The sequence below is a fragment of the Bombyx mori genome, chromosome 10 (assembly GCF_030269925.1).
Source record: "Bombyx mori chromosome 10, ASM3026992v2".
Taxonomy (NCBI): Eukaryota; Metazoa; Arthropoda; class Insecta; order Lepidoptera; family Bombycidae; genus Bombyx; species Bombyx mori.
The window spans coordinates 8,415,745-8,433,537 of record NC_085116.1 but is presented as its reverse complement, the minus strand read 5'-3'; the positions used below and the strand labels follow the sequence as shown (position 1 = coordinate 8,433,537).

Genomic DNA, 17,793 nt, shown 5'->3' with positions numbered 1-17,793 from the left:
AATATGCATGATAATAGCTGCTAACTTATAAAAAATCGCGTTTCAAATTAACTTCCTGTGGTGGTAATTATTTGAGTGCTAGAAACTTTGCTCTCTTTTATTTATTTGATAATAATAGAAGACGACTATGATTTATAAACGTTATTTAGTGTTTGAACCAGCATATATATTAAAGGTAAGTCTCAGTTGTTATTGGTTTTAATGTATTTGATTAAATAAAAATACATGTAAAAATCTGTTGTTTTTGGGGATATTAGGGACGTCTTAGGTACAAATAACAACGAAAAAGGGGTCAATTGGGATGAGAATACGTGAAATGGAAACGACCTAAGTATAAATAGGTACAGGTTTGTAGGGTTGTCTATGTAGTTATAACAAAAAAATTTTTAATTTGTTGTTAAAAATCTGGTTTATTCGAAGCGAAATTGGGAATAAGTCTTTAGTTGAAATAGATAAGCAATTTAATATAAGTAAGTCGATTTTGCAGAGACATGTAACAAGATCAATGAAATCTCAAGGTGGACAAAAATGTCTAAGTAATACTTAATAAAATATTAAATATTTGTTCAGAGTGGGGGTATTCATCTGATTAATCCATGGAATAACCGACACACCTAATCTCTTAACCCAGATAGAAATATCAGCACTGTCGATTGCACCTATAATTGAGGTGATGTCTGCCATGTACTTTTGTCAGTTTTTAATTTTTTTTTATTGATGATCACTTTGTTGGTGCAACTAAATAAATAAATTAATTAAAACTATATATAAAAATAAAAGTAGTGCCAACCCTAGCAAATTTCTCATTTCATCCCAATTAACCGCAATTTTCGGGTAAATAGGGATTACACCTATTTTTGCATTTTTTGCCTAAACTGGAATGCTAGTTGCTTATTTTTAAATTGGACAACAAAGATGCCCCCAAGACTCAATCATTTTGATCCTGATATAGCATTATATACATCAACAACTACCTTAAAATTGCTCATAAAGTTGGAATTTGTCCCTAATCGCCCCATTTTACGGTACCTTTTTATATGAAAATGATATTATGAAATGAAATAAAAAGGAAAAAAAATGAAATGAGTAGAGATGATATGGGATGAAGTATAATCTCAGTAAAATTGTGGTCGTTTACAGAGATTTTTTCAGTGGACTTTTTGGTGGATCCCGAGAAGTTACGTCCAACGGCTTTGTTTCATTTTTCCCACATTTGTGCACTTTCACAGATACTGAACAGTTAATAAACCACCGTTATTACACATTTAAACCTGAAGAAACACTAAATAGACAAAATAAAACAAATCGCACAACTTCACACCTCGCGTTCCCGCCAAAAGTCTTCATATTTTAAGAAAATATTTTTTTTTCTTTTTTTTTTTTTTGGACAACTAAAGTGGCGGATGAATGGCGATTGCATGCAGCAGAGATGTGAATGTTGCGGTGGATGTGTGGAGTAACGAGAATAAATAGAATATGGAATTAATGTGTTGGAGGAAGTCTGAAAGTGGCACTTGAGACCGAGAAGCTGAGAAGTGCGCGCTTGGAATGGTATGGACATGTGATGGGACGAAATAAAAATGAGGTTAGTAAGAGAATGCTAACTATGAATGTGGAAGGATATAGAGGAAGAGATAGACCTAAGAAGAAATGGATTGATTGCGTGAAAAACGATATGGGTAAGCGAGGAGTGAGCGAAGAAATTGTATATGATAGAAGAGTATGGAAGGGAGAAGGGCAGGATAATGATGATGATTTAAAGAAACTACTTTTTAAATAAATTATATCGATAAAATCGACCTTAAATGACATGACTATCGTGTACAGGCGAAACAAAACGTCGCCTGAACACGATGGGTGACTAGAGTTACCGGCTGAAAAAGCCGCCGCCTGTACACAATGGGTGACTTTAATCACTGGCTAAAAACACCATTAAGCACGTTGAGTGATGTGCGCACTTTCATCACGGAGCTCCGTTTCCTGCGAAACACTTTGCAGCGCGTTTTGTCGTAGTGAAACGCTTAAGTGTATAATTTAAAACGAAAATTCAGAGGCGGTTAACGTGGGCAAAGCTGCATACGATTGCTAAGAGCTTACATATGACAAAACAATACAAATGGCAAATTTTATGCACTTTCTTTTTAATAAATTTATTCCACGCTCAAAACTGAAGTGACACTAAAATTCTTATTATTTCACTCCTCTGGTCGGCTCTGGTTCTTGATAAAAAGTTCTGTTCCCACCATAGAATGTACTTAGTTTTACGATACAGATTTCCTTTGCCTATCCAATTAATTTAATTTGACATGTGGAGAAAATAGAATCGAATCGATTACTGACAAAAAAAATTGTTTATATTTAATATTAATGGAAAAACCACGAGGAAAAAAACCTTTGGATCTAATTTAAATAAACAAACACTATTTATTAATAAAGTAATGTTAGTAATGCAAATAAATGCTAATAATGCAAAGAAAATGCATTACATTTGTACTACAAATTCCTGTAGATTTTGTTTAGCCCATGTTAATAGTGTTGATACAAAAGTATTCATTGTAGGCAATTTTTCGTAATTTAAGTACCTATGTTTGACGTTCATAGTCAACCAAAACTTGGCTCCATACCAAGGTGATTTATTCACTGCGTTTTCCCGTGATCAGGAAGAGACCTTGTAGAAATATGAATATGTTACATAATATAATTTTGCAATGGGAGTTTACAGCAAATTTGCAAATGCGTTCAATAAATATCCTTTACTTAGAGGAATGGCTTCCTATGGCATAATTTGGCCTCTTTCTAGTCTTGTACAGCAATCTTTTGAAGGCAAGAACTTGGGTGGGTGTCAATATTTCTTTTAAAACGTTCTAAATTCAACTGTTCAGAAATCACCTAAAAGTATCTATTATTTCAGAAAACTACGACTGGTGTAGATGTGCAAGGTTTGGTTTTTACGGCTCATGCTATGTAGCTCCGACTCTTTACACATGGCTAACCATAGCCAATTCAGTATGGCCTGGGAATACAATACGTGCAGGTATAAAAAAGGTGATGTTACTTTTAAATTTGTTTAAATAATTCAAACTTTTTTTTTTAAATGTTGAATATGTGACTATTGCTAAATTGACATTGAATTATTATTTCAGACTATTGTTGAAACCGTTACTTACACACCGTTTGCAATGTGTAGTTTTTATTTTATAATGAGTTTATTGGAATCTAAACCCATTCATGAAGCAGCTGCTGAAGTAAAAGCAAAATTTTTACCAACATACAAGGTGTGTTAAAAACTTGCATTTTTTGCTAGAGAAATAAACCTAACTAACTAATTAGTGATTGCAATATATATAAACTACCAGCTAGGAAAAGATATGATTTTTCCTTCAAGATATATTCTATCATCAACAGTGATTCAACTAAGGTAAACTTGGAATTTAGTATTATGATTTATAGTGACAGTGTTGACTTAAAGGTAAGTTGGTGGTGCTGAGGGAGAATAATATGTCCATGAGTATGTTTACTCAGGACACATTGTTGATTTCAGTCAAACACATTGTAAGAATTTGCTTAATATGCTGAATTGCTTGGTCTAGATCATTGAAGAGAGAATAATAAAAACTTCAAATACCTTCAATTAATTTAAACCTCATTTGGAATATGCCATGGAATTTCCACCATGAAACTTTGAGATCATATTACCAATTCGATACTATGATTCATAACAAAAAAACGATGTTTAAACTTATTAGTTCTTACATCAATTATGTCTTATTATATCCCCATGAAATACATTAAAGTTAATCATTTATTTAGTAATTTATATGGTTATTTCAGGTTGGTGCGTCAGTGTGGCCAGCAGTAGCAATGGTTAATTTCTGTTTTATAAGCCCACAGAATAGGGTTCCTTTCATTAGTGTATGTAGCTTTATATGGACATGCTTTTTGGCATATATGAAACATTTAGATCAAGATAACGAACGCTTGAGACCTGGTAAACTGCTCTCATGATAATTGGAAGTAAGGTCACCATTCCCAATATCATTAGTTACTAAATTCTTATTTGCCCAGCCAAAGCTAAAACAACTGATGACACCTATGTCATATGACACTTGAACCTTGAAATTCATCTGGTTTTTATTGTGTTATTTTCAATGCAGTGAGAATAAGTAATTAATTAAACTTCTATCATTTTTGGGAATGGTTCTTTTACACCCAGTATTAATAGCCAATTATAGACGAATTATATTATTTATTATAATTATTTTATTTAAAAAATCTTTAAAAGATTTTTAGATCACTGAGTCTCAATAATGTGATAAAATCGCTAATAAATCTATAAAAACAATTGTGTTCAAATTATTAGGTATTTTATGATAAGTACTATATATTTATTTTACACTATGTAGTTTAATAACAAGAGTATATTGCTATAAAAAATTGTTATAGATTAAATGATTTTAATTCATTCAATTCCTTTTTTTTTATTAACAAATTACTTTTTTTATTTCTTAGATGGTTGGACGAGCTCACAGCCCACATGGTGTTAAGTGGTTACTGGAGCCCATAGCCATCTACAACGTAAATGCCGCCATCAACCTTGAGATGTGAATTCTAAAGTCTCAGTATAGTTAAAACGGCCCACCCTTTAAACCGAAACGCATTACTGCTTCACGGCAGAAATACGCAGGGTGGTACCGGCCCGTGCAGACTTACAAGAAGTTCTACCACTAGTAATTACTCAAATTTTAATTTTGCTGGTTTGATTTTTATTACACGATGTTATTCCTTCATGGAAAACAATCATGAACATTTGTTAAGTACGTAGGTATTTAATTAGAAAAATTGGTACCCGCCTGCGGGGCTGGAACATCGGTGCATTGCTAGATACGAATGCACCGGACGTCTTATCCTTTAGGCCTCGACGACTTCAAGTTGTGAAGCTACTATTTCACACAGAAAGTTTAATAAGCACATACGTTGATTTTTTTTTAATTGGTCTAAAGATGTTTCCATTGTCTGTCTGATATGAATGATATCTATTGTCTGACCATTGTTTGATTGAAGTAAAGAAAAACACGGCAATGGGCAGACCAAAGTGATGACGGTGGACAGAGCTCAAGTTTTAAGTCCATCAAATGCACTCAAGGATTATGAGAAAGTGGAGGAATTTATATACTTGGGGTCGCTGATCTCTAACCGTGGTAACTGCGAGAAAGAAATCGGACGCCGTATCGGGATGGCTAAAAGTGCCATGACTAGCCTCGATAAAATCTGGAAAGACCGTAATATTCGCCGAGTAACTAAGATGCGTCTGGTTCGTACGTTGGTCTTCTCTATCTTCCTGTACGGGGTGGAGACTTGGTGTCTCAGGAAAAAGGAACGCAAAAAGATTGAGGCGTTTGAAATGTATTGCTGGAGAAAGCTGCTACGCATTCCTTGGACAGCTATGAGAACCAATGTCTCCATCCTCGAAGAGTTGAAGGTCACCAAGCGCCTGCTGACTATGTGCCAGGAAAGGATCCGGAGTTTCTTTGGGCACATAATGCGATCCTCATTGCACAGCCTGGAGAAACTCACAATTCTCGGACAGATGGAGGGGAAGCGCGCTAGAGGAAGAGCGCCAGCTAGATGGGTTGACCAACTCAAGGAGGTGACTGGAGGCCAGATATGGGGAGCGGTACATATGGCGCAGAACCGGACCGAGTGGAGAACATTGACATACAGTCACGATCCTCAGCATTGAGGGAACGACCAGAAAGAAGAAGGGCATGGATTAAAAAAGTTTTGTATCAAATATTTTAGTTTCACTGGGGCATGGAGGGTAGAGGTAAGGAGAACTGCCTGTGTGTGAAAAGTGTCCATTAAAATCTGCTAAATAAGGGTGGCACTACAGTAGCAACCGAGTAAATTTAAAAAAAGGCGCTGAAAGTTACTAGAATAAGATAGAAAAATAAAAAAGGACGAAGTATCTGTAAGCATTGAAGTGCTTTAAATAAAATACTTTTGTGATTGTAAAATCACAAAAAGCTGATAAGAAAATGCAATCGATGTCTCCACGTTTTACCACAGCAATAATTTTAGAATATATTGACGAAATTAGTTTGGACTAGGTACCTAAGCATGTGAGGTCTTGTATATTACACTGTCACTAACTACTCTAGTCAATAGATATATTAAATTTCCTAACTCAGCATACTTCAATCAGTTAACAACTGCTCAATTCATATTATACCCTGTGCCTATGCTAGCGCCATTCTGAAGGATTTTTGAACTGTTATTTAGTACTAAAAGTGGGACATTTTTTCAAGCTTCTCCCATATGAGACTGTTCTGTTTACCTCTACCCTTAGATTATACACTTAATATATTTGAGACCTCTACCCTCCACACTGGGGTTATTTTATGATTTCTTTTTTCCCATTATCTGTAAGCGGAGTAAAATGTCCCTTCGCAACAAGGTGACACTTTACAAAATTTACATAAGGCCGGTCGTGACTTACGCGAGTTTGGTGTTCGCTCATGGGGCCCGCACACACATATACACCCTCCAATGTCTACAATCCCGGTTTTGCAGGTTAGCCATCGCAGCTCCGTGTCTTTACCGGTTAAGTTCCCTTTGCGTGCTAATGGACAGTGATTGAAGTGATTGAACAGTGTCAATACCTACCATAGATTAAACACATAACATTTGAGAGTCAATACCATAGATTATACACTTAATATATTTGAGAGTCAATACTGAACACCTACATACATGTCTAAATAGTGTTTTACTGTTTTTAGTGTTTGTAATTTTGTATGAAATCTGTGAATTGTATGTGTATGAATTGTTCATGTGCTTACTGAACAATAGTGCAAATTTGTAAATTGCACCAACATTTAGTTATAACTGAGATATATTTTAGAACTTATGGTCTCCCAGTAATCGATTTAAAATGTTTGAAACAACTAAGTAAAGTTCAAAAATATGTTTTTATAACTTACTTCGCTCTCTATCTTGTTAAAAATGAGTGCTAATTCACTGTTGTTTTCTATCAATAATGAAGGAAAAGTTTATGCATTGTCAACAAATGGGTCCTGTTGGAGAGAATTCATGTACCTGGGCTTGGAATTCAAAGCATTATCTGCAGTACCTCACTTTCTTTGGGCTGTAGGAGGAGACAGACAGATTTACCTTCACGTTCATGGTTTAGAAATACCAATTCGTGTTAAAGAAGAATCATATGAGAATGAGAGGTGGCTGCCAATGGAAGGATTTAGTGGGCGCCTTTTACCTACAGACCGCTATCATTTTTCATCTCAGGATGGTACAAAAGATCGCTCCATTGATCACATTAGACTGCCTTCTATGGCTTGGCAGTGGGAAGGTCCTTGGCAACTTGAATTAACATTGGATGGACAGCCATTAGACCATGATGGCTGGACATATGCTGTTGATTTTCCAGCTCAATTTGGTCCCGCTAAACAATGGAAATCCTGTGTCAGAAGAAGGAAATGGATAAGGTATAGAAAATTTAGTGCTATGAATTCATGGTGTGCAATAGCTCCATTACACAAGGATCCAACTCAAGAACCATTTATTGATATTAGTATAGGTGGCAATCAAATGCCGTATGCCTCACCAGGAACCCTTGTAGTGTGGGCTATTACTGCTCAAGGTCGGGTTATGAATAGAACAGGTGTTAGTACAACTTCGCCTGAAGGGTTGAAATGGATAAATATAAGCATTCCACCAAATTGTGATATAAAACAGATTTCTGTTGGCCCAACTGGTTTAGTTTGGGGCCTTCTGTGGACAGGACGCACAATAGTTAGAAAAGGTGTAACAAAAGATTGTCCAACAGGAGATTCTTGGTTAGAAGTAAAACCTCCACAAGATACAAAACTTATTTGTATTTCTGTAGGCTACAACGTAGTATGGGCTGTAAGCTCTGATTCCAGAGTGTGGTTTCGAAAAGGAGTGGAAGGAAACAATTCGGGAACATCAGAGTCGGCAGCTATGGGTAATGGGTGGTTAGAAATCACTGGTAATATGATTCATGTTTCAGTTGGAATCAATGATCAGGTGTTTGCTATAGGAGAATTTGATAAATGCATTTATTGGAGGTGTGGAATTACTGCAGCAGAGTTAACTGGAAAAAAATGGAAAAAGATACAAGCAAATATGCAACTCAGTCGTACTTCTAGCTCAGCAAGTGTGGTTTCATCATCATCAAATACTAAACATCATAGCTTGACCACATTGAGTGAGACAGAGCCTGAAAAAAAAACCAATTTGCATTTAAGGAATTCATGGGAAGAGTCTCATTCTGCTCCTATAGAACATACTCTACCAGTGAAACCACAAAGACAGTCAAGACCCCGCAGTCAGATAAATACAGAAAAAATTGATTTGACTGGTAAGAGTTATGAGACTACTTTAAAAAATCCACGAGCTTGGAGTCCTGTAAGAAGTGTTGGTTCAGTAGTGGGTATGGAAGCACAACCAGATAGTGACAGTAGCGTATTTGATGTGGATTCAGGGATGTTATTTGATGATGAGATAAGTCAAACAGCCTGGGGTTCCTGTGAGACAACATGGTCTTATGTTGAAGCTGGAGCATGTTTGGTTGATACCGTTCAAATTCCACATTGGTTTGCAGACTCCCATAAGGTCCAAAATTCTGATATAACTGCTGGATGGAGGATACAAATTTTGGATTATTTAAGAAATAGAAATAAAAACCAAAGCCTTGATTTCTCTGATTATGGAATTGCTGTAGAAGACAAAGGTTGGACGCGTAGCTGTGAAGCCAGATTAGTTCAAGCGAACAATAGTACAGAAGAATGTATCATATCATTATATTGGTTTGACTTAGAGAATACTGGGACATTGTCTGTTTTCCAACCAGATGGCACAATCAAATTTATTTTAAATCTTGAAGAGCTAACCAGTGTTTTTGTTTCATCTGAACCTGGTTGTCCAAGAATAGTACTAGCAGTACCACGTCAAACTGAGTGTTCCATTAAAATACAGTTCATGACAGAATTTGAACAAGAAGAATGGCTAAAAATGTTAATTGATATAATTTCGCAGATTAATGGAGTTACTGGAAAACCATCTGCTAACTCTGTTTGGGCTATTACAAATGCAGGTGATATTCTCAATTGGGACCCCTTGCCTGCTAAATTGAGCAATAAAAAAGATGGAATGTACAAAAAAGAATTCCCAGTGTTTGGAAAAAATATTTTGTCAGGGTACTCAACCAGTCTACACAACAACTTTCCCCCTGGCAGTATCTTGAAAATTGTAGGATGTTTATTTGATGAGGTGCAAAGATTTTATATAGATTTTACAGGGCCAGAAGTCAAAAAACAAAGACATAAAATTGAAACTGAAGTGTCTGAAATCCCTTTTCATTTCAATGTCAGATTTGATGAAAAGATTGTAGTCTGTAATACAAAAAATTTTGGAAGCTGGGGAACTGAAGAACGGCATGAACTTCCACTAGCTGTGGGACAGGAATTTAACATTGAAATTTATTGTCATGCACAAGCCTTTAGTGTCATAATAAACAATAAAAGTTACTGTATTTATGAACACAGACTGAATCCAGAGAGTATTACTAGTGTCACAATACAAGGCCCCTTGAAGCTTTACAGCATGGAATACTGTACAACTAGTGTTATAATTGGTGCAGATGAAATGTTTTGGCGTTTGATGGGTGGACATTTACGACGTGTTGAATGCTGTGAAGCTGATGTCGTATGGGGAATATCACATGATCATAGAGCATGGGTATATACAGGTGGTTGGGGAGGAGGAATGTTTCAAGGTAGATAATGTATAACTTATTTTACATGGTGTTACAATTTCTGCCAATCACAGACATAAATGCTATCAAAGGCAGCATATGCTTAATATTTAATCATCATTGTCACTTATGGGAGTTGACATTAGAAAGACATAATTAAGCAGATTCTAATCACCGAGAGTACCTCATGGACATCCCCATAGTGCTTACAAACTGGTGATCATCACTCCAGAAGTTGCTAATTCCTGATTTTTTCTTCAGCCCATTGCCACTTTAGCTTTTTAAAGCTGTAATGAAGAGTTAGCTCCTGAAAATATTTAGTAATGTAATAAGTGTGATAATAATTAGAACATTTTCAGTAACTAATTGAGAAATACCTTATTACCTTAGTACCATTGTACAAATAGGTTCGGAGTGAAAAAGCTAACTTTGTGGTAAATAATAAAATCTCAAGCAAATATTATTTTTGTATAGGAATATCCAGTAATACTGGTATACATGCTATGACCGATACACATACTTATTGTGTCTATGAGAATCAACGATGGAATCCGCTGACTGGTTATACATCCGCTGGCTTGCCAACTGACCGTTACATGTGGAGTGATATAACTGGCAAGCACAAAAGAACAAGAGAACACACTAAACTTCTCAATCGCCATTGGCACTGGGTAAGAATTTTAGATACAGAATCTGCTATCAAAATAGAAAAGATAGAATATAATTCACAAATAAAACCGTAAAACAATCGGTTTTATTGCTTAAACTGATAACCAATGAGTTTTTCGCCGAATCTTCTCAGTGGGTTGCCATTCCCATTCGGTCGTAGAAACTGCGAAGTACTGATCTTGTTAGGATTAGTGTTAGCAAATTCTCTCAGGCTGAGCCCGTTAGCTCATCCATCCGTCCCTGCGTAGCTGGAATAGCTCTTTAGGCCACCAGTGAATAGGCTAAAAAAGGACTTTCAGACATCAGTTTTTAGAGTACAGTATGCTTAGTGTGAGTTTTTTAACGTTCACGATAGCGTACGTGTTAGCCCAATTTTGTATGCAGTTGGAACAGCGCCCCTAGTGGCAAACGTAGGCAAACGATCCCATTCCATACAAATATGAGCCAACTTCTACGCTATCACGAACGTTAAAAAACTCGTACTAAGCACACTGTAGATAAAACAATATTGTAACAGGTTTGTTGCACTCTATTCACAACTGTATTTTAAAGTTATTTGAGCAAAACAAAATACGTAACAAACAAATACTGGTTTCAAACATGTTAAAAGAAAACTAAATATGTAGGTAGTATATTGACAAGCTTTAGTGTTTTTTTGTTGCCATACAATATAATTTATAGATAAGCAAAAAATTATATTACGATTGGAATGTACTGTGCAAAGCCTATCTCGTTAAAAATCAATGTATAAAATTTAAAAAGAAATCAACAGGAGAGCATATAATTCATATTGAGTTCTTAATATTTGAAATTAGCTTCAGTGTTCCGAAAATACACCTTTCGACACAATATTCAATATTCAAATACACTAAGTCAATGGCGCTCTCGAGGATAAGCCTTTTGATTAAGCCAGGTTAAAAAACAAACAACTGGTGACCTTATTCAGTTTGTGTTTTCTAAAAGCTCCTTGATCCTCTACTAAACAACAAGATAGATTAAGCTAAATGAAACAAAAAAATAAACTAATGCTTACTTCATACTAATTCCTGTGCATGGAAAATAGATTTCAGAATGGATGATAGATTACAATACACCTGGTGGTGTGGATAATGATGGATGGCAATATGCAACAGACTTCCCCGCACCGTACCATGGCAAAAAACTATTCACTGATTGCGTTAGGAGACGAAGATGGTATAGGAAAGCGCAAATAAATACGGAGGGACCGTGGATTCGTGCTGGTAATACGGCATTATTGGATATTTCACTATGGGTAAGGATATACATAATTATGTCCAAAACTTGTAATTGCTCTCCTGCGTAATACTTACGGCTTAATCATTTTTATTTATTTTATTCATAGATGGGTGGACACAGCGCACAAGTGGTTACCGGAGCCCATAGACATCTACAACGTAAATGCCGCCACCCACCTTGAGATATGAGTTCTATAGTCTCAGTATAGTTACAACGGCTGCCCCACCCTTCAAACTGACGCATTACTGCTTCACGGCAGAAATAGGCAGGATAATAGTATTTACCCGTGCGGACTTACAAGAGGTCCTACCACCAGTAATTAATCAAATTATAATTTTGCGTGTTTGATTTTACGCGATGATATTATTGATTGATTGATATTACACAACGTTATTCGTTCACCGCGGAAGTAAATCGTAAACATTTGTTAAGTACATATTTTATTAGAAAAATTGATACCTGCCTGGGATTCGAAGAGCACTGTATGGCTCAACACGAATGCACCGGACGTCTTATCTGTTAGGCCACGACGACGATTTACGGTTTCATCATTTAGGCTATCACATATATAATGTAAATATTTATTATTTATATAAGTCAATGTTCGTTTGTATGTCTTCTATGCTTGCTGTAATGAATCTGTACAGTTGTTTTTGACCCTCGAAAGAAGATTTATGTCACAGTATCATCAACATACGATATTATGATAAAATTACAAATAGCAAATTAGAGCCCGTTCACGCATGGTCTCCGTTTTACTGGTCCGTTTTGTCGAATACGCTTTTTTTCATTGATGGAGCATGGAGTTGTATGAGCGATTTCAGATATGGTACAGTATTCAGTAAACAGTAAAAAAAAAACGATCCGGTAAATTATGACATTCCGTTTTGTCATCGAAAGCTGGATGAACGGAATACGTATCCGTCATGTTTCCGTACAATTTTACCGGATAAACTGTACGGGGGTGAGGGGGCCGGCGGGCGGTGCAGCTAGACAAACGAGTTTCATCCTGGTAGAATAGCGGCGGTATACTACGAATTTGCTTGTGAACATCGTATTAATTCGTATCTAGTAATGACGGATACGTTGAACGTTATACGGTACCTATGTGTGAACAAAGCATAATTTTTTGTCGTATCCGTTAAAACGGGTACCGTATACACGGAGACTATGTGTGAACGTAGCCTTATATTGAAGTATGGACAGTTTTCAGTAGTACTGTATATGAATGTTACTTTTACCGTCAATCAGACAAAACACGATGTAAAGTAATGCACTAGCTGTCCCGGCAGCTTTAGTAAATTTTCTACTAAATTATAGTGCATTAATAATAAACATATCAAATAAATTTATTATAATTTCATAAAACGAATTCTAAATAATCACTAGAAACGGTAAGAATGGCGAAATACCTAGAAAATATTATTTTCTAGGCTAAGGGTGATGAAGTGTCTGTTTGGGCAGTAACTGTACCGGGAGACGCGATATATAGGACTGGAGTAACACCCTCAACTCCAACAGTGAGTATTCAAATTAAAAACGAGTGTAGCTAAAATAATGTAAAAAATTATTTAATACTAACGCATCAGGTTAAATACTAAAAGTGTCGTGTGATTCATCTGCATAATGGAGGAGTTAAAAAAATTAAAAAGCCGTTTGTTTTCACATTGGAAAAACCTTTGACAGAAATGATGAAAATTGTTGGTTTTTTTGTTCCTAGCAACAAAATTAGCAATCAATCATACACATTATAAAAATTTTGCAGGGCAATCACTGGGAACATATAGATAGCCCTCAACTACTTATGGCTATAAGTACATGTAACAATGTGGTCTGGACTATAGGAAGGAGAGGTGAATTATACCATAGGGAAGGCATCAGTGTGGAGAACCCTGGAGGAACCACTTGGAAATTAATAGAACCACCAAAAAGTAATTTATATAGTCACAAAACTACTGGTGCCAAAGTTATTTCATTAGCTACAACAGTTGCTTGGGTAGTGATGTCAAATGGTGCTGTTGCTGTAAGAACACAGATTTCAAAAGAGCAGCCTGGAGGCAAAGAATGGAGATATATAACAGGTATTGAACACAAATATGTTTCACTTATTGCTGGTAGGGGGGAATGTGTGTCCTTTCTACTGTACCTACTACTGCTACGGTTTATTGCAGACTCAGAACAATCAAAAGTGTTCCGGATTGAATGGGGGGGGGGGGTCAGCTATCATGTAATGCACCTCAAACTTTAACCTCATTTCTTAGGGTATAACCACCATATTATTAAAGTACATATTATCCATATTGTCTATTTCTGCCACGGTCATTCTTTCTAGTTTGAAAGATTGAATACAATTGAGATTCAAAATGTAATTGAACAATCTTAAGGTGGGAATCACGAAACTATTTACTTGGTGATGTCTGTGACCTTTGATAATTAACTAAGTAGCGGGATTAAAGAAAAAAGGCTTTTTTATCATTATGGCCAAGTTCAAGACTAAAATATTCACTGTAATATAAATTTTATATTTCAAATACTTTCTAACAGGCAAATTATATGATTTTACAAAAAAAGTCGTCATTTTAAGAAATTCCCTCAGCCATTTTAATTTGATGTAATCGTTTAAAAAGAAAATTATTCACAAATGTTTTCAAAATATCTAATTTACTGGTGGTAGGATCTCTTGTGAGTCCGCACGGGTAGGTGCCGTCCTTTGCCTATTTCCGCCGTGAAGAAGTAATGCGTTTCGGTTTGAAGGGTGGGGCAGCCGTTGTAACTATACTGAGACCTTACAACTTATATCTCAAGGTGGGTGGCGCATATACGTTGTAGATATCTATGGGCTCGAGTAACCACTTAACACCAGGTGGGCTGTGAGTTCGTCGAAATGAAAAAAATTATAATTAAAAAATTGATTAAACCATAGATAGCGAAATAAGTTTCAAACATATATCGAGCGTGCACAAAGACGTGTGGGGTGTCAGTACGGACGGAACGCTGCAGCGGCGTCTCGGCGTGACCGCAGACAATCCGGCGGGCTCGTCGTGGCAGCGCGTGCTTACCGGAGCTGCGGTGTACACCTCGGCACGAGGAGGATCATTGTGCTAATTATAATATAAAAAACAAACATGTGCTTGTAAAAAGACTAGGGATGCTGACAAATTTGTTAATGATTAAATAACATTAAAATATGTTTTGTTGCTATCATAAAAAAAATAATTAAACGACTTCTTAGCTGTCGTTTAATTTTAAAATGCCTGAGGTTCGTGTAATAAAGTTTTAAAAATATATATCGAATTGGTATCTAGGATGCCGGAAACATGTATCATAAAAGAATGAATGTAAAACCAGTATGCATAGTGAGAGTTTTTTAACGTTCTCGATCACGTAAAAGTCAACTCAAATTTGTATGCAGTTGGAACAGCGCCCCTAGCGGCAAACGTAGTCAAAGTTTCCAACTCCATACAAATTTCAGCAAACTTTTACGCAGAAATATTTAATGTTTTTCACGTAATTTTTTACTATGACGGGGACTCGAACCTCAACTCCGTGGTATTTGTATTATACTTAGTGACTAACTACTTGAGAACGAGGCGGTCGAACAAATAAAAAACCATTATTATTTGTCAACATCCTTAATGACACATGTACATTGACATACATACATTGTACAGCTTAAGCTACGAAATTTAAATGAAATTGAAATACTGCCAGCATACTCTACAATCAACTATTTTATAAGCGTATGAATGTATAGAAATGTTTCAGTGCATTTATTTTGTCTTTAGAATTAATTTATATACAGGTACTGATCTTTTTAGTTTTTCAAAACAATATTTAAAAAAAAAAACGCATCGGGATTGGTGCACATATTTTATTACTGTTCTATATTTATAAGTCCATTTTTCAATTTATTGCCAATGATTAGAGTATGTCACTAAAACCTCTCATGTAAACTGCCTATGTTATTGCCGCATTATAAATATATAAGCGCCAGCAATGAAATCCAATAATAAAATATTATTATATTATTATCGTAATGACTAAGTGCTGGTTCAGGCCGAATCGCGGTTGCAGTCTCGAAATATCTCCATATTACAATTTCCTTGTCGCTTATCCTTTGGGATCTGTCACAGCTGATAATGACATTAAATTGCCGTCGCCATGCATGCTCGACGTGGCGATTATTTTATGTGTACCGTACACTATTTAAACAAGAACAGTGTGCTTAGTGCGAGTTTTTTACCTTCTCGATCGCGTAAAAGTTAACTCAAACTTGTATGGAGTCGAACAGTTTCCCTTCGTTTTCCGCAAGGGGCGCTGTTCCAACTCCATACAAACTGTTTGTGTTGAAGTAGCTTACGGTTTACGCGCTGGCGCCATTTCAGTAGACTCCTGTCTATATTTCAGTCTGAATGTGAATTGAGGCTTGAATAAAAAAATTACATGTTACATGTGTGATATAACGTGACCGCGGCCGCGAGTCTGTGTGGACATATTAATTATTTTATTTAAGAAAACTATAAACTTTTACACGAAAACTTATATAGATATCTCGTTTTTTTTTGTCAAATAAACAATGTTCCGCCTTTGAGTACATAACCAATAAAAAACTAAATTGCCTATCATTTATGTACAAAGCAGTTATTGTCGCTTAGTCACTTTTGCCTTTCAAGCGTCGATATGCATATTTACATGCGAATGAAATGCGAACGAAACCGTACATGTAGGTAGATTGCTAGCCGCGTTTAATTCGCGGCTGCCTGCACGTCTATAGGCTCTGCTAATGTGATCTGGAAACGTTTGAAGAAACTGTTTGATATTATGCGGCTATCTTATTTATTACACAGTTTACTGCTCAATATATTAATTTAATATTTAGTAATAATAACAACCCGTGGACCTGTTATAGACATCTTTGAATGTTCCATATGTGAAAACATTACGTTCTTTTTTTAATGAGGTATTAATAATGAGGCTGTTATATTCGAGTATTTTATTTTTAAGTCCAGTGAAATTTAAAATTAATTGTATCACGGATCTCGTTCTGGTCCTAAGACATTTTTGTTTCTTAATTATTCCCAAAAATTTAAACATATATTTCATATTATTTAAATTATTATATAAAATGTAAACAAGTACGCTTTCGCTTAACATTGCCAAGAAAAATTATTGATATTATTGTTTGAACTAGAGGCCTTTAAATGCAGTAGAGCTTGATCGATTCATTTAGTGACAGCATGGCTGGCACACCGGTGGCAGTGCGAACATATTTTCATGACAGTCCAGTGTTGGATTAAATAGTGTTATTTATTAGTCCTTTCCATGAGCTAAGGCCGCGTGACATGATGATTCTTTGTAAGCGGGGGTCATATGGTTTTTTTTGTTAAATTGTTACTACAATAAATCTGCCACTTTCAATTAATTTCATAATCCTAAAGTCTATATACGCGTGATTAAGGTGATGCTACCCCGTGTAACCAGTAACTAAGATAAATTAAAATGTAACCAGTCACTAGGTGGAAAAAAAATCATTTAAAATGACCTGGGCGAATCGATATTGTACTCATCGCGATTATTCAAGCCGCGTCCCAATGAAAACGGACGTAAAATTTGTAACAATAGCTCGGAAATAGTTTATTAGTGCAATACATCAATATTGGCTTCCGTTTTATTAAAAATTATTATGGTAAGCTATATTGGAAAACGTATATTCAACAAAACTACAACTATAATTCGGAATCTACTTCAATTGTGCTCATTTATTTAAATATATAATATTAAGGTGATATAAATAAATACTTCTATCGGTATTGATTCAAAAGACATTTCTAGTCATCTTTTGTTATTTTCACGGTATTAAACAATCGTTTTATTGATTAAAATAATGTGAAACCAAATTAGCTTTTGCTTAAATTGTGTAATTTCTCAAAAATATAATTATAACAAATTTGACAATCTTTTAATTCATTTATCTTCCATAAATATATTAGTTAAGCAATAGCTCTAGAATTTCATTTTTATTATTTGTAGCGTGACTTCTGGTAAGATTGCTTAAATCACTTTTAGTTTGTTTGATG

At 35.5% G+C, this 17,793-nt stretch overlaps 2 protein-coding genes across 2 annotated transcripts; both read left to right on the top strand.

Annotated features, from left to right (window-relative positions):
* Positions 1-1,359: 1,359 nt before the first annotated feature.
* LOC101738565 (mpv17-like protein) lies at positions 1,360-4,467 on the top strand. Its single transcript, XM_004924776.5, has 4 exons — positions 1,360-2,835; positions 2,912-3,045; positions 3,144-3,275; positions 3,832-4,467. Exons 1-4 carry the CDS (start codon positions 2,709-2,711, stop codon positions 4,003-4,005), a joined length of 567 nt encoding a protein of 188 aa, XP_004924833.1. The 5' UTR covers positions 1,360-2,708; the 3' UTR covers positions 4,006-4,467.
* A 2,202-nt stretch (positions 4,468-6,669) lies between these two features.
* LOC101746609 (tectonin beta-propeller repeat-containing protein) lies at positions 6,670-17,671 on the top strand. Its single transcript, XM_038013441.2, has 6 exons — positions 6,670-9,811; positions 10,265-10,461; positions 11,523-11,732; positions 13,150-13,236; positions 13,482-13,797; positions 14,640-17,671. The coding sequence occupies exons 1-6, from the start codon at positions 7,003-7,005 to the stop codon at positions 14,819-14,821; spliced, it is 3,801 nt and encodes a 1,266-aa protein (XP_037869369.1). The 5' UTR covers positions 6,670-7,002; the 3' UTR covers positions 14,822-17,671.
* Positions 17,672-17,793: the final 122 nt, after the last annotated feature.